Source organism: Aphelocoma coerulescens, chromosome 5 (assembly GCF_041296385.1).
Source record: "Aphelocoma coerulescens isolate FSJ_1873_10779 chromosome 5, UR_Acoe_1.0, whole genome shotgun sequence".
NCBI classification, from domain to species: domain Eukaryota; kingdom Metazoa; phylum Chordata; class Aves; order Passeriformes; family Corvidae; genus Aphelocoma; species Aphelocoma coerulescens.
Window position 1 is genome coordinate 20,844,632 of NC_091019.1, and position 26,941 is coordinate 20,871,572.

At 41.3% G+C, this 26,941-nt stretch overlaps 2 protein-coding genes across 4 annotated transcripts in view; both read right to left on the reverse strand.

Annotated features, from left to right (window-relative positions):
- Nucleotides 1–1,814, reverse strand: part of LOC138111368 (mucin-5B) — a 46,122-nt gene extending 44,308 nt beyond the window's left edge. For 2 of the 3 annotated variants that reach the window (XM_069016986.1, XM_069016985.1), the window contains exons 1-2: nt 1,647–1,814; nt 274–441 (exon numbers count right to left, since the gene is read on the reverse strand). The gene's annotated coding sequence lies outside the window, so the exon portion shown is untranslated. The remainder of the gene's footprint in view (nt 1–273; nt 442–1,646) is intronic. The other variant, XM_069016988.1, reaches the window with a different exon arrangement.
- Nucleotides 1,815–6,915: 5,101 nt separating this feature from the next.
- Nucleotides 6,916–26,941, reverse strand: part of MUC2 (mucin 2, oligomeric mucus/gel-forming) — a 70,426-nt gene continuing 50,400 nt past the window's right edge. Inside the window, exons 48-70 of the mRNA XM_069018733.1 lie at nt 26,164–26,778; nt 25,338–25,514; nt 24,121–24,258; nt 22,806–22,991; nt 21,576–21,758; nt 19,209–20,512; nt 17,923–18,097; nt 17,117–17,364; nt 15,773–15,956; nt 15,446–15,650; nt 14,622–14,806; nt 13,928–13,994; nt 13,507–13,607; nt 13,311–13,342; nt 12,963–13,137; nt 12,244–12,348; nt 11,605–11,645; nt 10,856–10,978; nt 10,303–10,401; nt 9,512–9,640; nt 8,797–8,836; nt 8,388–8,517; nt 6,916–7,291 (exon numbers count right to left, since the gene is read on the reverse strand). Coding sequence (XP_068874834.1) covers nt 7,117–7,291; nt 8,388–8,517; nt 8,797–8,836; nt 9,512–9,640; nt 10,303–10,401; nt 10,856–10,978; nt 11,605–11,645; nt 12,244–12,348; nt 12,963–13,137; nt 13,311–13,342; nt 13,507–13,607; nt 13,928–13,994; nt 14,622–14,806; nt 15,446–15,650; nt 15,773–15,956; nt 17,117–17,364; nt 17,923–18,097; nt 19,209–20,512; nt 21,576–21,758; nt 22,806–22,991; nt 24,121–24,258; nt 25,338–25,514; nt 26,164–26,778 — 4,817 coding nt within the window. The 3' untranslated portion in view covers nt 6,916–7,116. The remainder of the gene's footprint in view (nt 7,292–8,387; nt 8,518–8,796; nt 8,837–9,511; nt 9,641–10,302; nt 10,402–10,855; nt 10,979–11,604; nt 11,646–12,243; nt 12,349–12,962; nt 13,138–13,310; nt 13,343–13,506; nt 13,608–13,927; nt 13,995–14,621; nt 14,807–15,445; nt 15,651–15,772; nt 15,957–17,116; nt 17,365–17,922; nt 18,098–19,208; nt 20,513–21,575; nt 21,759–22,805; nt 22,992–24,120; nt 24,259–25,337; nt 25,515–26,163; nt 26,779–26,941) is intronic.

Here is a 26,941-nt window from a genome sequence, read left to right on the forward strand (position 1 = left end):
GGCAGGAGGAATGAGCTAAGGCATGATTTCCCCCTGTAAGCCCCACTTAGCACTCGGGGGCCTGGGAAGAACATGAACAGCACATGTTAAAACTGTTCAAGGAAGAGATAGAATAAAAAAAGATTCATTGAACCAACATCCACTTATGCTCTATTCAGCAGAGACAGTTGTATCAGTCATCTGGGATCCTCCCCTGAGAAAAGCAAGAGCAAAATTCTATTCAGAGAAATAGGAAACCCAGTGCTCTTGCTCTGTACCTAGCCATTTTCTTACCTCTGCTTGTCTGCTCTGTCATTTGTGCCATTCCTTTGCCATTTCTTGGGGAGGAGAGTTTCTGTCAATGACTAACCAGAGCTGCTGCTTCTGGCTTCTCCACAGATACTGCGGGCTACGCTCCTTAGAAATCACTGGTTGCTTCAATCCTCTGCAATGATTTCAGGGCTATTGACAGGGGAAGGATGCTCGCATTCAAATGAAGTTTTTATATTCAAGCGTGGAAACACTGAGGTTTTCAGAAGAAATACATGGAAGCTTTTCAGAAGGAAATGCAGACTGACAGGGAGCTTACAGACTGTGTTGACCACTTACCACTGAATCATTGCTATTGGCACGCAAGTTATAACTATTCCCCCTGCAGTGACATACTGGGATTAATAACTCTTCCCTTTATTGGACCCTGCAGGATAAGAGGCCTTCCCTCTTCTGCAGCTGTATTAGCAAGAAGAACAATTCCTCTTGGCCCCTTTACAGCCCATTTCATGGATCATTTGCCATTAAAGGGTATGTGATTTTAGTAAATACAATAGGTAAATATTAACTCAGCTTCTTTATCACCACTGACTCACAGAAGATAAGCCATCATGAAGCTGATGTAATACACCAGTGACTCACAAAAGTACTTTTCTTGCTACAAACTTGGTAAAAGACACACTCAAATAGGAGGCATCTGGTGCATTAATGCCCTTCATAGCCAGCTACTGTACTGAAATCTAGCAGCTGCATTTGTATCATATCCATCAGTCAAAAGGTGATTCCATACATACTGTAAAGAGTTATGGCCATCCTGGGTCAGTCCAAGCACTGGGGAGGTTTAGCTTGGAAATCCTCTAACAATCCAGTTCATTTCAGGCAAAACTGGTACTGCTTCTTGAAATGAGTATCCACTATAAGATGGTGTTTTACAAGCACTGCCTGGATAATAACTCTAGAGAAATTATGTGTACTTTGTAAAAAAAATAATGTTAGCTAGGAAAACATTACATTTGGTGTCAGGCAATTTGTGCCAATAATCCACATGATAAAACACATCCAAAGTGAATTTGGCAAAATACTTTACATAACTGGTAGTTATAACGATCACTTGTATATTCTAAATTGCCAGTAGAATTAAAGAACAACATGAATTATCCTTTTCAATCCTTTGCATGATATCACAGAATTTAGGAAAGTTACTTTAAAGATTTAGTTGATCCATCAGATTTCTATCTACCACACAGTTTGAAACAGATGTCATTAAGTATAAGGTGGTCTGTAGCAAGTAGTGGGAAAGGAGGGAATGGATATCTGTCATTAATTGTCCATTAAAATACATGAAGAATGCCTTCAGTATTTTAATTTTGGTAGGAGGTGGTTGGATGTTTTCTTACCTTTTGCCTTAGAATGGACACAAAGCTCCTTAACCTCTCATCTTGCCATAGGGCTCCTTGACTTTTCATGAACAAATCAAGATTAGTTATTCCTGTTTGCAAAGAATGAGTTCAGCTGCTCTTTTTTGTTTTTCTTTAAGAAGATGTAGATCTTTCAAAATCCATGTACAAGGAGTAATGACATGGCTGATTGGTGTTCGTGCACACAGGTCTCTTTGACCTATTGGCACTTCCTCACGTAAGAGAGACTCCTTGCATAGAAAATCATCTCGTCAGGAGGTTGGGCCCTTGAGATTTTCTACTTGAAAGGTTTTTCTTTAAGCAACCTTCCTGGTGGAAAAATATGGGGTAGCAGAACAAAGGGAAGCATATGAATTTTCTGCTTTAATAATTAGAACTGTATGGGGTTTAGGCTAGAGCAGATTCTACCTCTTTATTAAAAAAGCAGTTTCTTATTTCCTGGGTGCCAAGATAATTCAGAAGAAACCACTGCATGCTTAATACTGAAGTCTCTATAACCTTGAAATTACATGAAATTACATACCCAGTAACCATGTCCAGCATGACTGAAGGTTACTGCAAGCCAAAAGAAAAGCTAAGACATGAGGCAGAGAACAAGTTAAGGTGGGAAGCTACACAACCTTAGCTGTGGTTGGGTTTGTTTTTTTTTCTGAATTGGACTTAAACTGTGTCCCTGTTAATCCAGTCTAAAACTCTGTCAGACTATTTCTACCGGACTCCTGAGACTGAGATCCTTCCGGCATGAACTGTAATATTTTGCGGTAGCAGCTAAGTTCTCTGTCATTCAAGTTTCAGAGATTGCCCTGCCTTGAACAAAGTAGCCACTAAAACCAAAGCAGTTTTGTAGGTGGCTGAATACCAATTTTCTTCTAAATTTGAATGTTTACCCAGAGAGAGGAAAACCAAGGCAAAGGGGACAGTTTTCCCAGGCCTCTGCTTAGCATGTTGTGGAAGGTAGAATTAGCCACCCAAGAACTACCTGCCCTTACAGCTTGCTCAGACTCTCTGTATTTTTAAGGAGAACAATGATCATACAGATTCCATAGATTCTGCCAAAAAAGGGCAAGAAGTGCTCAGCTACACTAGTCCAAAGGGACAGGCTATTGAAATTTAACTGCTGTGTCAGGTCACAGGCACTGTGTAAAGCCACATTCCTTGACCACTGTTCCTGTTGCCTTTTGTTACTGCTTAAAATAAAGCTGCATGGAGCACATGTGCTCCTTCTCCGCACCAGCTCTGCCATACTTTCTCTCTGCTTGAGTTTTCTCAAAGTCTTGGGGTAATGAAAGCATCACAATGGTGGTTTTCACTGTTCTAGAGACTAGTTTGTGAAAAGAATTCAAGCATTTCACATAAGAAAGCTGAAAAACTGGAACATTAAAGGAACATTTGAACATAACAGATTTTAGAAGGGTGACACTGAAAAAGAACTTACTGGCTTTTCCATATTAGTGATGGAAATACGGCTTAGGTAGCCTGCTTGGACCTGTTTGGACCTAAGTCTGGGAGGTTGCCAGTTAAGAACACAGCTGTTTGTGGTAGCCTGAAAAGATTGAGTTAATTTTGCAAATTGGGCCCTGGAAGAGGGCTGCTCAACTTTAAGAACTTGTTTTGCCTTAAAATACCCCCATGCCCCTCAAAGCTTCTGCTGGGAGATTAATGTCAGAATTTGTATATCAATGTTACAGTTATTTAAATGTATTTCAGTTTTTGTCAGACCTAAAATTCACAAGAATTTTCTTTCCTATGATCTCAGAGTTTTTAATTCTATTTCTGTCTTTTCCCGGTGTCTGAGTTTGCTTTTCTAGACAAGTGCAACAGTCTATAACAAGCACAGTAACTGCACGATTATTTACTTAGGGCTTTGCCTTTGCTGAAGTCCTTTCACTGGGGTTTATGTGCAGAGTTGCATGTGCTCAGTTCAGTGAAGTGTGGTTTAGCAAAGTACACTCAAACGGTAAACATACTGAAAATTTTATCTTACCTTTCCTCTCCCACAGCACAAAATGATACTATTATAGAACATAGATCAGAAAGCAAGGTAGTTATTAGATCAAAAACCCCTACTCTATATTATTTTGGAAAGAATTCTTCTTGGTTTGCATGTGGCTTTTTCCCTCTTTCTGAATCCCATCTGCCTCACCTCAGATAGCAGCAGTGATTTTTCCATATTCCTAACAAGTATTTTCCTTTCTGCCCCTGATGTTCTCAAAACACTTGTCCAGTAATGCTTCATAAAACAACTGTGCTCACTTTATCAGCAAATCTTCCATGAACTCCTTTTTAAATGCAGATGGAATTTCTCACTGTGTTGCTGAACAGTCCCTGTGAACAACACTGAGTTTCCAGTGCATCTCCAGGTAACAAGAAAATAGTTTGAGATTTGAACTATCTTGGAGAAGAAGACTACAACTGGGAATGAAACCCATGTGTTCTTGGACAGCAGGAGCTGGGACCTTGGGTTTTGGTGCCTTCAAAGGCTATTTGGTTGGAAGTCCTACTTGTCTTCCAAGAAGGCTTCCCCATTTTTCAAGGCAAAACTAGAACTGTTAAGTACTGGGAGAGGAAGAAAAAGAAACAAACCAAAAAGAAACTCCTTACCACCCGTGAAAGTGGGAGGCTAGACAGAAAGTCTAGAGGAGATGAACACAGGACTCAGGCATGGAGACAAGATGTGGGCTCTTGCTACTGCTCCCTTTTTGCTACAGTCCAGGAGACAAGGCAATTCCTGGAGAGTAGAGTCATTCTTTGAGGACAGAGACAAGCCCATTCCTTTCCAGCACTAATATTTTTTATGAAGCTGCCAGGGTCCTGCCTGGAAGACAATGGGAGCAGAAGGTTCCACAATCTCCTGAGTTCCTAATGGGCTGACATCACCCTTTCAGAGAGGGTGATGAGAGATATTTCTTCAGTTTTTTCCTGGGTTTTCCAGAACTTGTGGCCTGCAGACCCAATAGTTCTTGCTTAAGAAACAAAATGCTTCCTGGGATGAGACAATACAGATCTCAATTTAATTCCAAGATTGTTGTGGAGGGGAGAAAAAGTGCTGCTCACTGTCACTACTACTCTTTGTAGGGATACACAGTTAAGGCTTCTTTCCTTCCTTTCTCTCCCAAGTACTATTGGTGGATTTCTTCACTGGAGAAAGTTTAATCTGTTCGATTTTGTCATCTAGTTCCACTGGAAACGCAGGTGCAAACTGAACCGCAAAGTTCTGAGGTGACTAAGAGTGCAGAAAGGGGTGGAGGTTTGACATGTACAGTGTGACCCATAACGGCCAAGCACTTGTAAGTAAGAATTCTGTGACAGCGTGTGCTTGTGAACCTGCTTATGGGCAGCACTGACCCAGCACCAAAACTGAGAGGGCTGCCATAACCCAGGGCACTGTGACAAACAACACCTCATGGGTGCATGTAAATTTCTGTCAGGATAATTCCTGTCCACTGCTTACTAAGAGCATCTAAATGTCTGTGGGGAAAGATCAGCATTCATTCTTCTGAGATAAAACCCTCTACGTGATGACACAGAAACTCCCTTTCAAGGCAGCTTGCTTTTTTGGTATGAAGTGACTTTACATTCTTAGCCGTAGACTGCCCTGCAGTGGTGAAGGCGAAATCTGCAGCTTTACTGACTAATTCAGGATCTTTAAACTTTCTCACTAAAAAGTAGTTTGCCCATCACTAAAAGGGACAGAAGGAGCCCGTGCAAACTACAGACCAAATGAAAAATAAATGAAGCAAGGAAGATTTTATATTTCAATGTAAATACAGTGTGCAGCAAAATGCCACTTCTGCCTAGTAATATTTTATCTCTTTTTCATAGGAAACAAGGCAGATTTGATCACACCATGTATCCATCTCCGGAATTTATTTGCTGACTTCAGCCAAATTTAACTGCAAAAATGAAAATCTCAAGGACAGCTAAATTTCAACAGATTTTGAGGAAAGCCGTTTTTGCAAAAGGCTCAAGGAAACATATGGTTCCAGTGTCAGGACAGAAATTGTTGGATAACAAAGAATCCACAGAGGAGAGTGACTTTGTAAGTGACCTGGGAGAAAACTCTCAGTCACATCTTACAATGAACGTAGAGATAGAAATCCTTAGAAACCCATAATAAAGCAGAAACTGGGCTTCATTAGTTCTGCAGCTTGCTCTGTAAACTGACAAAACTTCCTTCTTGTTAGATCAGCTACCTCTCCAGCTCCAGAGAAATCTGCTCTCCAATCATAGTATTGTAATGATGAAAAAAATCTGGAGTTTCACTTTCTGAACATTCTTATCAGTCTTATAAAAAGGCAAAAATTTTATCCGCCTTTTAACCTGCAGCACAATTGATAGGCTACTAGTAGCAAAAAATGGTGCCACCAATCCTTTAGATAGCAAAGATGCCAGTATTGAGGTTGGCTATTGCCAGTAAAGATTTCATTAATGGAGACAGAATAAAACCAAAAGCATTTTTTTTCACTGCAACAGGTGTGGTTTACCCTCATTGTACTCTAGGATGATTCAAGAGAAATGAACATCTTCCAGTTACCTGCTTCAGCTCCCCTTACAATAAGATAAACAGGCACTCCTTTAGATATGTCCTTTGTTGTGAGACAAATTAATATCAAAAACGGCTTTTGCTTTCCATTTTCTGCAGAGGAAACCTAGGATTACTAGCTTAGTGATGGGCATCTGTTTTGCAAATGTTGGAATTTGGAGAGCTCTTACTACAGGAGTAATTATACATCCTGAAAGCACTGTGAGTGAACTTCACATGGCTGAGGAACTACAGTTTTAGTGAAAATACATATTTGCGATGAACTGAGACAGTTCTAACATGCAGAGCCCTGCTAAAATAACATCTGGTGCTGAACTAGAAGTTTCTCCGAGTCATCTGAATCATTGCATGATGATTATTCATTTTTGGCTTTGTTCTGGCAGACATTATCATCTTCTCTCCCACCTTACACACTGGGTCTTCTGAACAGCACAATCTTATCAGTTTTTAAGGAGCCAGGAGTAGATATCCCAAAAAATTTAGGAAATCACTTGACTTCCTATAACTTGTAAAAGAACTTTTCTTCTCTCTTCAAACTCAAACTCATCAAGAGAGTACAAGAATAAGTACAAAAGCCATGCTTTTTGAAATGTGCTTTTAATCAGAGAGAGAAAATAAGCAGATTTGAAAAGGACCCAAGAGGCTGTGCACTTGGAAGAACACAAATTTGTGTTCTTATTTTGTGCACAAATAAATAGGGCACTGGTCAAATTATTCAGAGAACAAACAGGATACAGTTACTGGGAAAAGTAAAGTTCAAAAGTAGTCAAGGAAGTTAAAAATGGTTCATAGTCCTTTCAGTCAATGATACCAGGGGGTTTTTGCCTTCATTTTGATGTTAAGCTGATGGCTCTCTTGATCCGGTTCAGAGTGCTCGCCTTGTCATTTTCTTCGTTGTTCTGCAGCTCATTGCTGTGGGTTTGTGCATTCGGTGTCTTGACAGCTGCAGCTTTCCACGTAGATGTATTTATATGACATTGAGTGCCCACCAGGGCATTTCAGTACCACGTGCTTCTCAGTGGTGCTTGTTTCTCTGCAGCAGGAGCAGCTGTGGTCCATAGAATTGGCCTCAGCAGAGTATCTGTTAACACCGAAAATGGCAACGTTACTCTGTGTTAGAAGCCAACAGGAGAGGGTGAAAGCAGGTACAGAATTCCTGTGAGAAGAGCCACAGCTGTGGCTAATGGAAGTGCTAAGCTCATCTGACAGAACAGTGATTAAAAAATGTATATCCCAATCAGGGCAGTGTTAGCAGGAAGGGGAAGCAGCAGCTCTTTCTGTTTCCATCTCACAGCAAAGTATTTTTTGCAGCTTTGTGTTCATCAGCTTCCTAAGCACCTTTCCTAAGCTGAAGAACCTGTCAATATCAGGCTATAAACTGACAAAATCCATCTTTTTCTTGTATTTGTGTGTAGAAGCAACCACAGCAAGACCCTAAGATGATCAGGAATTTCAAACTACTAATAAACTCCCTAGCTAATCAGAGTTCCATGTGATACTAAAGATCAGTTTTCACCCATGTAAGGTGCACTGTGGCAGACTCAGTGAGTGACAGTTTCTTTGGTGAGCTAGAGTTGTGTTTTTCCAGTGTTTTAGTAGCTCACTACCTAGTGTCTTACTAACCACTTCCCTTATAGCCACTTTTTTGTATATTCTCTCAGAGAAAAATGTACAATCAAAATACTCTACTAACACCATACCTAAAGCATTCATTTTCTCATTTCTTTACTGTATAAAAATCATGCATGTTTGAATCTTCCTTTAAAAAGAAGTATATGTGCATTTCATTTTAGATGTTAACTTTTGAGAAGCAGCTTTTCCACTTAAAATCTTGAAGTCTGGCTGCTCTCTGGGCTCATTCCCATTACAGGAAATAATCCATGTTCTTCTGTGATGATTCCTAGCCAAGGTGGTCTGACACAAAGCCAGCTCTTAATGGATGAATAGGCGTTATCACAGCTGTCTGAATCCCTAGGCAATTTAATACACTTTTCTGCTTCGTATTAAGACAAATCAACCAGTCAGTCCCAGATTCCATGGCTTTATGTCCGTGATTTGGGGAGCAGATAGTTCCAGGTCTTCTACCATTCTGTAGTCTACCTATTTATTGTTCCTTTTATATAAACAAGCTCAGTGCCACCAGGACTTAAATCTCATTGTCTTGTGAGTTTACTTACAGTGAGAAGGTTCCACATGTTCCTTCACATTCTGACAACTCAACTCTGTCCACGGAGCGGCAGCCTTTGTAGATGATAAAGTCTTCTCTCTGGCGCACAGAGCACGGTGTTTGGCTGTCCACAGGGGCACCTACATGGAAAGAGCAGAAAATTCTTTCAGTGAAATAGCTCCAGAAGTCCCTCACACCTCAGAATTCCCTGGGCTTCCCTAGCGCACTGAAAGAATTGCCTTAAGTGGTCTTTCTGCTTCACTTGAAACTTCTCCAGAGTGATCAGACAGTGAAAGCTTGGAATGACAAATATAAATTAAAAAATACCTATTTAAATACAAATATATCTGGAAAATGCGTTGATTTAAGGAGACAATTCATTCTCTGTATTGTTGATTCAGATACACTGGCATACTTACAGGTTTTGCAACAACCGTTAGGTAAGAATGAGATAGTTCCCTGAAAGAGAAAAGAAACAGAAAAAAATTACATTATTTTATTTTTCTATGTTAAATAGGCATTAAGGTCAAAAACTGAGGAGAGCAGTTCCTCAGTGGCTGGAAATAACCAGTGAAAAGTGTAGCATTGATCTAAATAAGCAAAGAAAACAGTCTCTTCCTGACTTTAAATCTATCAGTTTACAAAGGATTGTGAAAATAAAAACAATTCTTTGAAGGAAGTCTACAGTTAACATCATGCAACTTTTCCTCAGAAACAATTCCAGCAAATACTTTCTGAGTCCTCTGTATTTGAATGGGCACTGTGCATGGTGTTACTGGCGGCCTACTGACTGAACAGCTTGTGTTTCTGTAACACTCAAGGAAACTGCTTCTTGCTGAGACAGGACCCCAAACAAAGCAGTTAGCAAAGATTCAGTATCTTGGTGCTGACCAGTATTTTGGCTACTGAGAGACAGCTATGACTTATAAGCCTTGAATTCTCACCCAGGTATCTTATTTTATACACTCTATAGGGCTGTGCATGGATGCATCTGGAACTTTCACCCTTAGGACTAAGAAAATATCATGAAAGGTTATCAGAGCTAAATTTTACTTTCGTTGTTAGTTAGATGGCTGAACTAAACTGAAGTAATCTATGTATCAAGTAGAGAGTGAATTTTCCATTTTTACTTACAGGTTTGCAGCTCTCCTCATTGAATGCGGGACAGGTAATCTCAGATGTGGAAGCGATAAGTTGGTTGTGGATATCTACACAGCTATAAATGGTGCAGTTGTTGCCAGGATCATTTTTAAAGTCTCCAGGCTGCAAGTGAAATGTAAAGTGTAGTAAGGAAAGCTGAAGGGAGCTCAGACAGAAATTTCCTTGCCCTCTGATGATGACTTTCATCTTGTTTCCCAGTCAATTATTTTTAGGTTAACAGCCACTTGAGATACAGATCATGACATGGATTGCAGTATGCCATACATGGGGAAAATCTTCACTTTTACATGGGATTTTCCTTGAGAAAGAAAAACGTCTGTAAAGTACATAGCGTACTTTAACAAAATCATCCATGCCAATGGATTTTGCCTTCAAAAAGCTAGACTGTTTTACGATAATTAAGAACAACCCTAAATCTTCATCCTACAGGGACAAACAGAATTGTTTCATATGCAGGCTTTAATAGTGTTTTTCAGCATACAGAAATCAAATGACACAGAAAAGCCCAAGCTTCCAGACACTGGAAGAAAACCCCTTCCAATGGTATTGGATATCTCATTCCAGGATGGGCCTTCCAGATAATTTTATTTCATTATATCTACCTTCAGGTCAAAAAATTGTAGCTAGGTTTTGCTTTAGATGAGATTTTGATCTTTCAGGTGGAAACTTACACTAAAGCCTTGTCTCTGGCAAGGAGATGTTCCCTTTCTGAAAGAGGGAACTTTACAGATTTGGTGGAAACATAAGACATAGAGCATACTTACACTCAAGATGAGTTCAGAATTGTCTGCTGTGTGTATAATGCACTTAGTCTGCACACATTTTCCACAGCATTCACCATTCACTGGTTTAAGTTCATAGCCCTAGAAATTAAAATTAGTTAAAAACAAGGCACGATGATAGATGAATTTTTGAGAAATAAATGAGAACATACTAATCCATTAATTGATTACACTTCAAAGTGCACTCTAGATTTGTGGCTTTCTATGTTCCAAACTAACAGAAGACAAGTAATAAAAGCAGGTTATAAATGGAATAAATTAATGCACTACAATAAATATGGATAATAACTAAATACCACTCCACAACATTGTCTACAGAAATTTCTCAGCTAATCCTGCCATTGTGAACTGAATGCTTTCAGTTACACAGTCAATGTCAGGCACTAGATTGCTCAAAGAACAGCTGATATCCGTGCTGGAGTTGGTCTCTGGGTTTCAACTCCCTGTCCTTTGCTTAATACCACTCATTGATCAAACTGATTTTCACATATATGGGTATTTTGGGGTCTTTTGTTTCTTTAAGCTTGCCACTTACTGGTTGACAGTATGTGTTGCAGGGGACATGTTCACAGGAGATGATATTCAGTTGAGTGCTGATGTTAACATCATTTGTGCAGAAGCAATTCTGACACTTGTCAACAAAGACTGAGGAGTTGGGCTACAAATTTTAAGAAAAAGAATCACGTATTAAGGAGATAGTATGTGTTTGACAGATATTTATTAATTTTTTAAAAATCTATAAATCTAGCAATGGAAAAGAAAAAAATCATGAAGACAACTGGATAGCTATTTGCCTAGCCATTTATGGAGACAACATTTTAAATACTGAATGTAATTTAATGTATGTCTTTACTGAAGTCCTGTATAGCAATGAGAAGCTCTGATATTAAAAGAACAGGTACAATTACTAGACCCAAGAGAATTTATTGGAAATCTAGGTTTGGTTAGAATAATACTTACTTACATATATTTTAATTTTTGAAAACAGGGTATTAAAACTGCAGTAATGTGCTGATAGTAAATGTGGACTGACTTTTTTAAATGCCAGAACACTTAACCCAAATTCCTCTCTGATACTGACATACATGCAGCCCTTCAATTTCTTTCCTACACAGGAAACTTCAGAAAAGATTTAGGCTTTGTGAAATTGATAAACTCCTGATAGAAATTAGACAATTTCTAAAATACTGATCTTACTGGATAAACCTCTTCATAGCACTTCTGATCAAGTATACTAACTGATCTTTAAAGCATTTTTAGAAGACTATTGAAACAGAAACTTACCAAGAACTCAGCATTCCCGTGTACACAAACCCCCTTGGGAACTGTTAATAAGAAAGGAGTTAGATATTTAGACAGGAAAAAAGAATAAAAAATGTCTTTACCCCACTCTAACCAAACTCATTTCTTCCACAATGAATCACAATTCATATGATTATTCCCCAGTTCTGGTAGCAGACAGGACATGTATAAATTATAAAAACTAATGCTGCATGTGCAAAAAGGGACAAAGATTTGTCCCAGTATGTGCAGTCCAGTTCATAGCCAAGAATGTCCACTTAACAGATACAAGTACTTCCTTGTTTCAGTTACCAAGAACTGTAAATCTGTCTTCTACTGGAGATGCTTCTAGGGACTTTTTGCTAGATTAAGCTGAGATCAGCATCCCAGTTAATTCTGTAGCTGTTCTTATGTGTAATTATAATCAGGAAAATTGAACTTGAGCCACCTGAGCTATATCCCCTTTCCTAGCTGTCATAACTATAGCACTAATAACCAATTTTAATAGTAATGAATTTGTAGAATCTGACTGTGTTTAATACCTCTTTCCATAGGCTATTGCATACAGTCTTATTAAGTGTCATGCTAAATTATGTAATAAATATAAGGCTAATAATTGTAATGTATTTCCAAGGGACTTACCACATTGGTACACAGGACAGCACTGACCACTGGGAATATAAGAATGAACTTCAAATCCCAGTGAGCACTTGGGGGCTTTAGCTGTGCAGAAGCTTGTATTGCATTCTGAGAAAAAAAAAAAAAAAGAAAAAAAATAAGCCAGAAAGTACACTAAATCACAGCTAGTAGAAATAAGCACCTATCAAAGCATTTAGGATGAACTTTCCATTGCTAGGAAACAGTCCAGATTCTCTTCAAAGAAACAAACTGCAGATAGGAAACACATTTTTCTTTGTAAATCCAGGCACTGGATATGGGGTACTGTATTAATTTATTAATTTTTTTCTACTGTGCAATTATCCTGTGTTAATAAAGTATCACCATTATATGCAAAGAAGTAGGGAACAACTCCTACTCTCTCCAGGATTTTAGGCAATTGCTGGAAAATGAAAATCGACAGAGAATTCAGTATCTGCATTTTGCTTAAATAAAATGTGGCCCTGAACTCAGAACTATAGCTTGAGTTATGTTGAGTACCATAACTGTAAATTCAGTTATACTGAATCATTGCAATATTAAAATGTATTTTCCCTAGCACTGGGACAGTTGATTTTAAAAAGCATAAGGAAAGATACTATTTTGTGACTTCCTGCAGATCTCTGGTACTAAGGTAGTTCAGTCTCTTTTCCTTTCTATTTCCAAGAGGTATAGAAAGACTAGAAACAAAAGTATAAACTCACTGCAAGTGAAAAGAGGGCAGCAGGGGTCTTTAGGATTGACTTCCTGGACCTCATAGAAGCCTTCTCCATCACAAGTGACCTTCTTTTGGTCACATTCATGAGGCTTACATACAATGCCATGTTCACCTTCCAGGCAAATACAGTCCTGACAGTCCATTGTAAACCTTTCTCCAAACTGTCATTGAAAAACAATAAAATGAGTGATTGCATGGTAACCAATTAAAAGGAACAGGAGTAAAATCAGGAACACAAAGTTGGGAGATGACAAAACAAGATCACACTGTGGAGACCACTCTCCTCTCCCCACCCAAGCTTCTACTTGAAATACAAAAGCATACAGCATCATACCTCTCTCGGTATCATATCCACTCCAACACAGCCTGGGAAAATACCAAAATAAATTTCCATTACCAGTCACATAACAGGAGGCATCTCTACTATACATCATATGAGCACTGCATACAGTCAAATCTATGTTGCATAAACAAGAAGGAAACAACAAAGAAGAAACAAACATGCATCCAAGGGAAACAGTAAAACTCACCACAGGTTTTCACGCAGACATCCACACCGGAGTCATACAGCATGGTTCCATTAGGACAGAAACAGCCTTCTGCTTGTTTAGTTGATGTGTCATTCTGTCTTCTGTGAGACAAAATGTTCAGAGGAACACCATTAACCTCGTAGGCACATAAACATTAGGATTATGCCAAATAACCTTTCACTGAAAATACAGTGGCAAATGATCTGCTCATTCGTGATTGGGGATTGTCGGTGTTTGTGTTTGATAAAGCCAAACACCAGAAACAGTTCAGGCACCCAGATTTAAGATCAACAGAACAGTGCTAATAAATTTGACAGTCAGTTTAAGGCATGAGAGGAGGTTGATTTTGCTCATTCACCTGAGCATTAGATATGACTGAACAGTTGTACAAGCTATAACTAACTGTGAAGGAATTTTTTACCTTGATTTGCAGGTCATCTCTTTAATAGGACCACATGCTCTGTACTCTTTACCTGGGGGACATTCATGAGCTGAAATGGAAGAATAAAAAGGAGGAACAGCTCAGTGACAATATCATATAAAAGCCCCATGACCTTATGTTAAGAATTTAAACACTGGTTACTCCTTTTCCTATGTATGTATGGCAATCTTGAGAAGCAAAAAGAAAAAAATCCCAGATATCCGACTCATGTCTCTAACTGGAATAATTTTGTGCAATTTAGCCATATAGTACTGTAGTTTACACTGAGGTGATAAAGCCAAGAGTCTACATCTTGATTACAATTTTTTCCCATTATTTCAGTCTCTTTTGCTCAAGTTCTCAAAGGGGAATGTATTCCTACCCTTTGTGCTCTTACTACAGATGAAAACTAATGCACCAAATAGAGAGTGATCTGCTGATGCCTGCAAAGCACAGAACTGTCTATATACAAAAAAGTATGTACTGATACAGATGTTTCTGGCACAGTCAATACATGTATATTTTTGCAGGTCCATTTAACATTTCCATTGTTAAAAATGTTACCTGCAAAATTACTTAAGGAAACCAGCTGGTGTGATTTGTTGGTGTCTTCATTACTCTGAAAGCAGTATGACATTATTGCTGAAACAGTTCCACGTGATCTTCCTTAACAGTTCAAGAAGAATGGCCAGATACTTACAGCATACACCGTTGGTGTGCTTTCTCCAGTCAATGCATGCACCTTGATCAGCACAGGTGGCAGCGTAGACCTGCAGACTTGAGCATTCCAGGTCTAGGTTGGGAAGTACACAGCTATCAAAAACACAGGCTGCATAGTACTTGTCAGGCTGGACAAATGCATGGCATGGCTCGAACACACTAGAAACAGAAATATTTATCATTATTAGTTACTGAATGATCCATACATTTTTCAATGTGCTTAACACGTTATGATGTGGCAACAGTGGATGTGGGAGATTAAGAACACGTGGATGTGGACTATTGATGAGAGATTTGTGTTAAGAGCATTTATCCAGATTGTAATCTTTCAACATATCTTAAAGTATTCTTCCTTCACCTACAAAACACTTAGACATCAACATTTTGAGTCCGGGAGCTGTATATTATTGGGTGCAACCATGTGTTATCCCTTTAAAGAGATTTTGATTTTTTTTGTTTTTCAGTTCTGACATGGTGTTCTAAAAAAATAAGACCTCTGTTTTCAGTTGGACTCTGTTTTCTGCTAAGTAAACGTGGGAAAAGGCAAGAACATGAAACAAGGGAGGGCAGAGAGTGTAGAAGAATGTGGGAACATAAACAAAGGTTAATGTGGCAACCAGAGGGTTGAAAGAAACTGTCAGCAAAAAATAAAAATCAGGAAAAGTAAAAGAGTGGAAGCAACCCATAAAGATACAAGAAAAGGAGCAATAGTTAGAAAATCTTTTCACTGATGAATTAATCCTAAAATTTCCATTTAAATCAAAGACCAAAGGCTTGCAAAACCAAGAGGAATGTTACCTTCCCAAAAGAAGTTCACAGATGGAAGATTCTTTGCAAGGCTGTGTTGGTGTTGTGCTAGGTGAACCTGTAGGAACTAGGCCTGGAGAGCACTGTGGTTTGGAAGGATCAACAACTTGCCAATGATCTGCCATGGTTTCACAGTTCTCTGCAATGTCTCCATTTGGCAACATGCAGTCATCTGCGGTGTTGTTATTGCAAGTACCTAAGGGCGGTAAGGTGAGAAAGAATTCACTCACAGATTTGTTAGGAAATTCCATTAATCTTTGCAGCAGGACTGTCATCGTGGTTTTCTGAGAGTCCAAAAATTAGAAGAGTAAGCCTTACCACACTGTCCCTGGGTGTTGTTACCAAACAGACTGTAGGGCATTCTGATAGAAAAGGACAAGCCATTGTAAGTCACATTCATTTTCAGCTCAGGAATTTCCACAACACGATTTATGCCTGACTCATAGATGCTCACACCAAACTTCTTGTAAGGCAAAGCCACAAGCTGGTTGTTTACTGTCACCTAATAAATAAAGGAAAATAGAAAAGAGGCATATGTTTAGTTTGACTTTTCAAAACAGTTGACTGTTCCTTTGCTTTGCAGAGAGAATGCAAAGGTAAATAATATCCTTTTAATTTGTAACAAGTGTTCCTGTGTTTCCTTTGTTACTGGAAAGTCAAACTTTTCTTCTCTGAGCCACAGAAAACCTATCAACCTCGGACAAATGAGGCTAAAAATTCAAGGTTTAAACCAGATAAATCCTAACATTCAGCAGACTTATTAGGGTGACTATGGCATCAAGGACTCCTCATGAAAGTGGAATATAAAATTCTCTTAAATTCTTATGGTATAACGTTTTAGGCACAAAGGGAACATTTTCTTGGCATAAAGAGAACATGCTTGTAGGAAAATTAAATAAAAGAAATAAGACTGAAACTGTATTATTTATTTAAAAAAATAAGCCATGATATACCTGTGAAACTAACACTACTACTTTTCCTCATCAATGGGAGATTTCTTTGCTTTAGAGAAAAAAAAGAGATCTAAATGTTGTAAATTTTCAACAATATGTTGCAACCTAACTTGTAATATTCTCACACAGTAATGTACAAAAATAAACCAAACAAACAGCACAAAGCTATAAAAAGCCCCAAACACTTCTCACCAATTTTGAAGCCCAAAACCTGTGACATCACATTTATCAATGGAATACACATATAAGTGCCTTATTCTGAAAAATTAAAAAGGCCACACAAGTCAAAGCTACTAATGGTACTTTTAAAAAATGCTTCAGGCCAGCACTTTATTGTTATGTCTACCTTACAGTATCTCCTCCCATTCCACATAATTTTCCTTTGTTACATTAATGTTAATTATAAATTAACTTATTTTATATCCTTAACTCTTAACAATTTGTCCACACTTGTATATTTAGGAGAGATCTGCAAAGATTTGAGATTAAAAAGACAAGAAGTCGTAGAATTTTTTCCCCCATATTCAGAGCCAAAAAATGCTTTGCAGTAGTCCTTTGAAGTCCTTTGAAGCAGTCCAATTTTATAATCTAAACTGTTACTGAATCTAAAAGACAGATTAATTTTTTCCCAAACTTTGTGAGTATAATTATCCTGTTGATACAGAATTAATATCTGAATCAAGAAATCAATGGTAACATTCTCTAGTACCTCTACTTGTAGAGTATTTGGTTGTGCTGTTCTCAGCCTCACTTCCTGAGTCTCATGTCTCACGATGAGTGTTCGAGGACAGGACACTACATCCCGTGCATCACAATAGTAGTTATCAATGTAGACACCAAAGTTGTCAACTTTCTTATTGATCTCTTCCACAAGGACATATGTACAATTCCCTTGATAGCTGTAGTATAATCCATCAAAAGTCATGTAATGGGGATCTCCCCAGCCAGTGCAGTAGCCTAAAAAACCATACAGCTAAGTTAGGCTCTTATGGCAACATATCAAATCATACCAGACTACAAGCAAAATCTGTAGTTATGGGAAACATCTCACTGAAATTTGGGCATTTTAATTTTAATAAAGTATATATGTCAATGCATGAGCTCATTAGCCAGAAGTCATCAATAAAAACCACTTCCACTTTCAATGCACAGTTCATCTGACATTAATGACAGACAGCTGAGAATAAGATTAACTGTACCATAGATATATCTTTACCAATCATCTGAACAAAGAATATATATAGGCTTCTAGCCTATAGATGTCTCCATCTGGACATTTAAATCCTACTTTGGGAGACCAATTTACTCTAACACAACAGTTATGTAGAGATAATGGCAACTTAACCAAATCCCTCAATTAGCTAAAAAGAATCAGCAAAGCATTCTAAACTAACCAACACTAGAAGACTGGGTCACAGTCTTCTGCACGATACTTGTTCCCTGATAAATATTATTGGTCTTGACAGTAGTATTGTTCCCTCAGGAGATTAAATATTCAACAAAATATATACTTACAATCACACTCCCAGTGCCAACAGCATCCATCCTCATCAATGACTGGCACAGGAGAAAGTCCATTGGTGCATGTGGGTTTTGGAGGTGGATTGCAGATTACTGGAATCACCTGGACAACGTTGTCTTCTACACATATTGCCTTAATGCATTCACAGAGCCACCATGAGTCACCTTCCTGTGTTTGAAAAGAGAGGAGAAGGGAGAAGACAGAGACAAACCTTAGGAAGCAATGAGACTAACAACAGTTATGCCTGAATATCTTCTGCCGGTTTTTAAAATGCCATATGTTTATTGACAATTCTTTCCCCACCGGAAATCTGAAAATAGGATGGAAGTGCATCAGTCAGCACTATCTGGATCTGCAAGATGAGCTAGGAAAACTGAGAGCTGCTAAGTGAAAAGCATTGTTTACAAAAGTCGAGCCAGTAAACTGATATGGGAATCACCTTTTGCATCACCTAGACACCCTCTCTAATCAACAGTGAGAGATGCTGATCAATATGAATGGCCAAAATATGATCAATTCCCTTCCATGAATGCCTAGAACAGATTAACAGCTAAAGCTACAGTGAACACCAACTGTTTGGGGAGAAATGTCCAAGGCACTGTGATTGTATGCATTTTTTTATATCTTCTACCAGTTTTTTCAGCCATGAATAATTTTTATTCCTGCAGACCTACTGAGCAAGTTGGTAGGCATCTGAGCTGTGAGGAGGCTTTAGAAATGTACAGGACACTAACTTGTCTGTGTCAGAGGTGGAGGGTTCAAAAAAAAAGAACTCTGAGTCAAATTTCACAAGCATTTAAATGCAGTGATCTGTTTCACAGTTCTCTCCTGAAACCAGACTGTGAACAAGCATGACTCATTCCAAACTCAGACAAGTGCAGCCCTGTGGATTTTTGTTGGGCTGCAATGTAAACACACAAACAACTTTTACCCACTCTGGACTTATTCAAAAGCAGAAATAGAAAAGACAGCTTAGCACCACTTAGTTCTTGGTTTCCTTTTCATCAGAGCTATACTACAATAAAGACAAAAACTGAATTGTGATCTAGCTCCTTGCAGAAAGCTCTTTAAAAGCTATCCTTGAAGAGCTAATAGCAGTACATAAGCTATCAACCCAAATATCATTGGAAGTCCTGCTGATGCCCAAGAAAACTAAAGAAATAGAACAGACTGATACTTCCTTTCCTATCCAGATTAATGCCTATTCGTATGTTACTAACATTGAAGTTATGTGTCTAGTTTCCATCCAAAGCAGAATGAAAGCACGAAATCTACTCACCTCATAAGATTCATTAGGGAAAATAGTACAAGTTTTTTTAGGAGTGGTTGGTATTAGACCTGTAGTTGAACTTGAGCCATTAACTGGAGGAGTTGCACTGTGTGTAGAACTTCCTGTAGTGGTGACTGCACTTGATGTTGCAGTAGGCCCAGATGTAGTAGTTGAGCCAGGGGGAAGGGTTTTGAAGGTGGTGGAGGTGGTGGTTGCACTGATTGTGATAAAACTGCTAGAGGTGGTTCCTGAAGTGGTGGTAAAGCTTTCTGTTTGAGTAGTACCCGAGGTGGTGGGGAACACAGGGCTGGTTGATACTGATGGCAGAGATACAGTAGAGCTGGCCGTAGACTCTGGAGAGGATGGTCCTGAAGTTGTGGTGGTAGTGACAGGAGGTGATGTTGTTGGAGTAGTAACAGTTGCAGAGGTTGTCATTGGGGTACTTATTTCTGTTCCTACTGTGGTGGTGTGGGGAGTGGACACTGAGGGTGTGGGGCCTGAAGTGGTGGTCTTGGGGGTCAATCCTGTTCCAGGGAGTGGGGTTGTTGATACTGATGATGGTGTGACAGGAGTGCTGCCTGGTCCTGAGGATGTGGTGGTATGTAATCCTGTTGAAGGGCTTGGGATCCTGGTGGTAGTGGTCTCATGGACAGGTGTTTCTGTTACTGGTGTGGTGCTGGTGGACACTGAGGGTGTGGGGCCTGAAGTGGTGGTCTTGGGGGTCAATCCTGTTCCAGGGAATGGGGTTGTTGATACTGATGATGGTGTGACAGGAGTGCTGCCTGGTCCTGAGGATGTGGTGGTATGTAATCCTGTTGAAGGGCTTGAGATCCTGGTGGTAGTGGTCTCATGGACAGGTGTTTCTGTTACTGGTGTGGTGCTGGTGGACACTGAGGGTGTGGGGCCTGAAGTGGTGGTCTTGGGGGTCAATCCTGTTCCAGGGAATGGGGTTGTTGATACTGATGATGGTGTGACAGGAGTGCTGCCTGGTCCTGAGGATGTGGTGGTATGTAATCCTGTTGAAGGGCTTGAGATCCTGGTGGTAGTGGTCTCGTGGACAGGTGTTTCTGTTACTGGTGTGGTGCTGGTGGATCTTGAGGGTGTGGGGCCTGAAGTGGTGGTCTTGGGGGTCGATCCTGTTTCAGTGACTTCAGAGGTGGTAGCTGTCACTGGGCTTGTTGACACTGGTGATGTGGACTGTTGACTAGTGGTGCTTGCAGTAAACGCTGTACTTATTTCTGTCGTTCTTGTTGTTGGCAGTGGGGTAGCTGAAGGAGTAACTGGAGTGCCTGTCTCTGATTCTGGTGTACCCTCTTTAAGACAGGGAGAAAACAGAGTATTTTAAGTAGGGAAATTGCATTTTCTTCCTAATGTCATCTCATTTTCTACTAAGCATAAGTAGTTCAACAAGCCTAAGCATAGGGTCTTTAGATAGAAATAAAACAGAAATTGTTTTATTAACAGTTTTTGCATCACTGAGGGATTATTAACAAAATCTCCTACATCTTGCATAGGAGACGTTGATATAAACACTTAGTCAACAATTAGTGTCAGAGGCAACATCTTCTGCAATGTTAAAACTTTATACTGCAGAGAAGAGTTCAGCAGTCCTAGATCCAGGGGAATCCACTGAGTAGATCAGTGAACTCTGGTTAGCTATGTATTGCTGTCATACTACATTCTATGGAAAGACCATTATTCCCTGTGCTGCTTCATGTGGCATGTTCATACCATCCTTGATTATGCTCAGAGTCATTTGATTCTACAGAAACTGAGCAGTTGCTGGAGTAGTATGTGTTCCATTTCTAATGCCCAAGCCTTTAAGACTACTCACCCACAAGCTATTTTGGGATGCTACGAACCCCAAATTCACTTTTCTGCTTTTTCACATGGCCAGTTTTCATTATGGTTGCTAATGGAGACTCCTTTAAAATAGTTTTTGATTAGGATGTTAAAAAGTGTTCATGATTCTCACAGGCCAGCCTCAGAGCCATCTGTGCTTTTATAGCATAGTATAAGTGACACATGGTAGAGAGAGAAGCACTGTGTACATAATAGGAGTGAGTAACAATACTAGAGGAATTAAGATGCACTGGTTCTGCCCACACAGCCCACAAGGACAGTCCTTCAATGAAAACTATTTCACATTTGGGTGAGGACAGGCAAACTCCTTCATATACTTCATGTACTTTAACAGAGGCAGATCAACTGGATACAGTAGGGGATATGGCATTGCTGCTGAAAGGTTAGCTGGGATATTTTTGAAATATAATCAAAACTACATTAGTGCAGAGTATAGAAACTAAAATACATGTTAAGCTGCCAATAAACCCTGCTTTCTAAAACGAACAAAGGACATGAAACCCTGGGAATTACTTATTGGTTCTGTGGGTGGAACTTCTGGGGTTCTGGTGATAATATTTTCAGGAGTTCTGATGGTAATTGGTGATCCAGTAACAGTGGTCGTTGTGCTCGTAGGGCTGGTGGTGGTGGTGCGAGTCTCCGGTGGCGAGGGTGTGGTTGTTGATTTTGGTGTGCTCAGTGTGGATGGAGGTGTGCCTGTTAGAGCAGGGACAGAGAAAACAGACAAAGGCACAAAGGCATGAGTGGGACTCAATAGGAACTGAACAGAAACTGCACATGAGGCAGCTGCCACAGACATAGACAGGTCAGCCCACCCATAGCACAACAAAGGTCCCTAGCACCTTTCTGACCCGGGGAAGCAGAATATTTGAAATCCATGCACAGAAACTATCATGACCCTTCTCTCCTAGCAAAGAGACTGGGGATGGTGCTGGAAGGTGCTTCTCACCAAATCAGAGAGACCTATCAATAGGTAAGAGATGAGGAGGAGCAATGCTTTCAATCTGGCTGGGGCCAGATTTCTATCTCTGCTTCATTACCTAGAACACCTCACTAAATCCTGGGGTAAGAGCTGAGATGGGAAGCTGTGACCAGGGAAGGAAGCATGCACAGGAATATGTGGTTTTCCCAATGTCACCCTGATAAAGGACATCCCAGCATACTAGTGGATCTGGTCACCCAAAGGCCACAATTCACAGCAAGATGTAGTATGCAGAATGAAACTCCTCCCAAAACCCTGGCAGGGGAATCCTTCTTCCTACATCTATAACCACTGAAAAGTTTTAGCACTGACGGGGCAAAGAAACGGGAGAGAGGGAAGAATGTCTACACAGCCATGTCCAAACAGTGCCTAAAATGCCAGTGCCAAAAACACCAAAGCAATGCTACAATTACAGATCATGCCTCCAATGACTACATTCTGGCCAGCTGAAGGACGAGGTCCAGAAGCAAAAAAGGCAAGACTTTCCAACAGTTCCATATCTGCTTAAGCTAGGAAACAGCACAAAATTTCTCCTTGTAGCCTATTGTGTCAGGGAAGCCAAGACCTTTTCCCCAGAACCACAAAACCTTGCTCCTTCTTAAACAGCCAGATAAAGGCAAGTTTTAAGCAAAGGCTGTTCCACAGTTGCCCTGCAATTACACCTGTCCCCGATCCCAGTGAGAGGCACAATTTGAGGTGCTCATGTAGCTTCAGGGCAATCACAGGAAGGGAACAAACAACAGCACAGGCCAGAGATTTACCTGGAGTTGGTAGGGTGATGGTGTACGTTGGTATTGGTGAGGATGTGCTTGAAGTAGTTGACGTGGGTGTTGGTGATCCAATAACAGTGGTCGTTGTGCTCGTAGGGCTGGTGGTGGTGGTGCGAGTCTCCGGTGGCGAGGGTGTGGTTGTTGATTTTGGTGTGCTCAGTGTGGATGGAGGTGTGCCTGTTAGAGCAGGGACAGAGAAAACAGACAAAGGCACAAAGGCATGAGTGGGACTCAATAGGAACTGAACAGGAGCTGTGCATGAGGCAGCTGCCACAGACATAGACAGGTCAGACCACCCTTAGCACAGCACCAGCCCTTCCTTTCTGGCCAGGGGAAGCAGAATATTTGAAATCCATGCACATACAGGATCACAGCCTTTCCCTCTGAGCAAAGAGATGGTGATGGAAGATGCTTCTCAACAAATCAGAGAGACCTACCAATAGGTAAGAGATGAGGAAAAGTAATGCTTTCAGTCTGCCTGGGGCTTTCTATCTCTGCCTCATTACCTGAAGACCTTGCTAAATCCTGGGGTAAGAGCTGAGATGGGAAGCTGTGATCAGGGAAGAAGCATGCACATGACTGTGTTCCTGCCTGATTGGCATGTGATTCCCCTTTGTTTCAATGTCATCCTGATGCAGGACTTCCCTGGGCACTAGTGGATCTCACTAGCTGAAGTGTCAGCCAAAGACCAAAAGTTCACAGCAAGGGGCAGTCTGCAGAGTGAAAGTGTTCCCAAAAAGGCTGGCAGGAGAATCCTTCCTTCTTACATGTCTTACAGCTGACTAACACTGAGAGGGCATAGGAGGAAGAGAAAGGGAGGAAAGTCTACACAGCTGAACCCAAACAGAGCCTGATATGCCACTGCCACAAGACCAAGCCCCACTCCAATTGCACTCCATGGGTCCAGTGACTACATTCTGGCCAGCTGAAGGACATGTTCCAATAGCAGCAAAAGCAACATTTCCCATCACTTCAGCATCTGTCTAAGCTGGGAACCAGCTTGAAATACCCCCTTGAAGAACTGTTGAGTCAGGAAAGACAAGACCTTCTCCCAGGGACCTCTAAATCCTTGTTCCTTATGAAATAGCCAGCCCAAGGACCAGATTTGGCCACAGGACTTTTCCTTGGGTGCCCAAAAGTTACATCCATCCTTGATCCCATACAGAGACACATATGGAGGTGTTCATGGGCCTTCACTACTCCCACAGCAAGGCCAGAAATGACAACAGAACCAGAGAATTTCTTGTCGATTCTGTACTTGGGGGCACAGGGGTTTTGGTGAGAATTATTGCTTTTGGGAACATACTTCCAGGACTTGGGGTGGGTGTCGGTGATCCAGTAACAGTGGTCGTTGTGCTCGTAGGGCTGGTGGTGGTGGTGCGAGTCTCCGGTGGCGAGGGTGTGCTTGTCGATTTTGGTGTGCTCAGTGTGGATGGAGGTGTGCCTGTTAGAGCAGGGACAGAGAAAACAGACAAAGGCACAAAGGCATGAGTGGGACTCAATAGGAACTGAACAGAAGCTGTGCATGAGGCAGCTGCCACAGACATAGACAGGTCAGCCCACCCTTAGCACAACAAAGGTCCCTAGCACTAGCGCTTCCTTTCTGGGCCCAGAAAGGTGACTACTTGACATCCATGCACAGAGACAGTCATGGCCCTCCTTGCCTAGTGAAGAGATTAGGCATGGTGCTGGAAGGGTGCTTCTCACCAAATCAGAGAGACCTATCAATAGGTAAGGAATTAGGAGCAGCAATGCTTTCAATCTGGCTGGGGCTTTTTATCTCTGCCTCATTACCTAGAACACATCACTAAATCCTGGAGTAAGAGCTGCGAGCAGAATATGTGGTCCAGTAATGAAGCATGTCCGGGAATATCTTTCTGCCTGATTGACATGTGGTTTTCCCAATGTCACCCTGATAAAGGACATCCCAGCGTACTAGTGGGTCTGGTCACCCAAAGGCCACAATCCACAGCAAGATGTAGTATGCAGAGCGAAACTTCTCCCAAAAGCCTGGCAGAGGAATCCTTCCTTCCTCCCTATATCTATAATCTCTGAAAACCATTAGCATAGACAGGGCAAAGGAGTAGGAGAGAAAGGGAAGAACGTCTGTAAAGCTGTTCCCAAAGTGTGTCTAAAATTCTAATGTCACTAACTTAAGACCCATTCCAACTGCACATCCTGAGTCCAGTGACTACATTCTGCCCAGCTAAAGGATGAGGTCCAACAGTAGCAAAGCAAGATTTCCCACCAGTTAAGCATTTGTCTAAGCTGGGCACTAGGATGAGAAGCCTCCTTGGAGACTGTTGAATCAGGGAAGCCAAGCTCTTCTCCTAATGACCTCAGAATTCTTGTTCCTTCTGAAATAGCCAGACCAAAAGGCGAGCTTTGGGCACAAGACATTTCCGGGAATGCCAGTAGTTATCGCCCCCATCCTCAATCCCAGAGAGCCTCAAATGGAAGTGCTCACACACCTTCATTACAACCACACGAAGGGACATAGGAGAGCACAAAACATAAAAGTACCTGGAGTTGGTAGGGTGGTGGTGTATGTTGGTGTTGGTGAGGATGTGCTTGAAGTAGTTGAGGTGGGTGTTGGTGATCCAGTAACAGTTGTTGTTGTGCTCGAAGGGCTGGTGGTGGTGGGAGTCTGCGGTGACGAGGGAGTAGTTGTCGATTTTGGTGTGCTTGGTGTAGGTGGGGCTGTTAGAAAGAGCAGGGAAAGAGAAAACAGACAAAGGCACAAAGGCATGAGTGCGACTCAACAGGAACTGAACAGAAGCTGTGCATGAGGCAGCTGCCACAGACATAGACAGGTCAGCCCACCCTTAGCACAACAAAGGTCCCTAGCACCAGCCCTTCCTTTCTGCCCTCAGAAAGCAGAATCTTTGAAATCCATCCACACACAGGGTCATGGCCCTCCTTGCCTGGAGAAGACACTGGGGATGGTGCTGGAAGGTGCTTCTCACAAAATCAGGGAGACCTACCTATATGGAAGAGATGAGGAGTAATGCTTTCCATCTACCAGGGATTTTCCATCTCTGCCTCATTACCTGAACACCTTGCTAACTCATGGAGTGAGAGCTGAGATGGTAATCTGTGGTCAGGGAAGGATGTATGTACAGTACCAAGAGGATCAATATCTTGACAGGAGAGGAGGACATAGAAACCTGTATCCTTGCTCCTTCTGAAACAACCTGCCCAAGGGTGACCTTTGGGCAAAGGCCATTTCAGGGGACACACAGCAATTAGTCCAATCTCAGATCGCATACAGAGGCACAAAAGGAGGTGATCACAGACCTTCAATACCCCACAGCAAGGAAACACATGAGAGCACAGATCAGAAGAGTACCTGGAGTTGGAAGGGTGGTGGTGTATGTTGGCGTGGGCGTGGATGTGCTTGAAGTAGTTGAAATGGGTGTTGTTGAGACAGGAACAGTCGTTGTAGTCTGTGGAGTGGTGCTGGTAGGGGTGGTGGTGCTGGGGGGCAGTGGGGTGGTGGTGGTGGTGGTGGTAGGGGTGGTACTGCTGGGAGTCTTCTCTGCTGTTGGCGTTGGAGCGGTTGTTGATATTGTTGTAGAGGACACAGCGCTCGTTGTGGATGAAGGTGTGGAAGTTGAGGTGCTCGTGGTGCTTGGAGTTGGAAGACACTCTGGTCTGTTGGGGGTGCAGCAGATACTGATCTCGTAGTTGAGGCACACTGGCATCGGTATGATACCTCCTATCTGCTGATCTTTATTGTTACAGATGAGCCCTACGTTAACATTACATTCCACTTTCTGCCCTAAATCTGCAATGGAAGTGTTAGGGAATTTCTCTGCTCGGCATGAAATATTCTCAGCTTTCGCGCAGATCCAGGAGGGGTTGTTCTTCAAAATGTTCTCAAAGGTTTCGTAGTCACCACTGTTCCTGTCAGAACCATCTGGGTAACTCACATCGATCCAGTCCGTCCAGACGCAGTCACAGGCTGGGAGGTGACAACAAGATGGACAATTAGAAACAGACAGGTCAGAGACGACAATCCAGGGCACCAGCTCATACACAGGTGGTGCTCTGGGCACCCCCTGCACCCAACAGTGCCCCTCAGGCACTCAGCCAACACTGGCCACAAGAAAGCTCAGTGGTGTGGC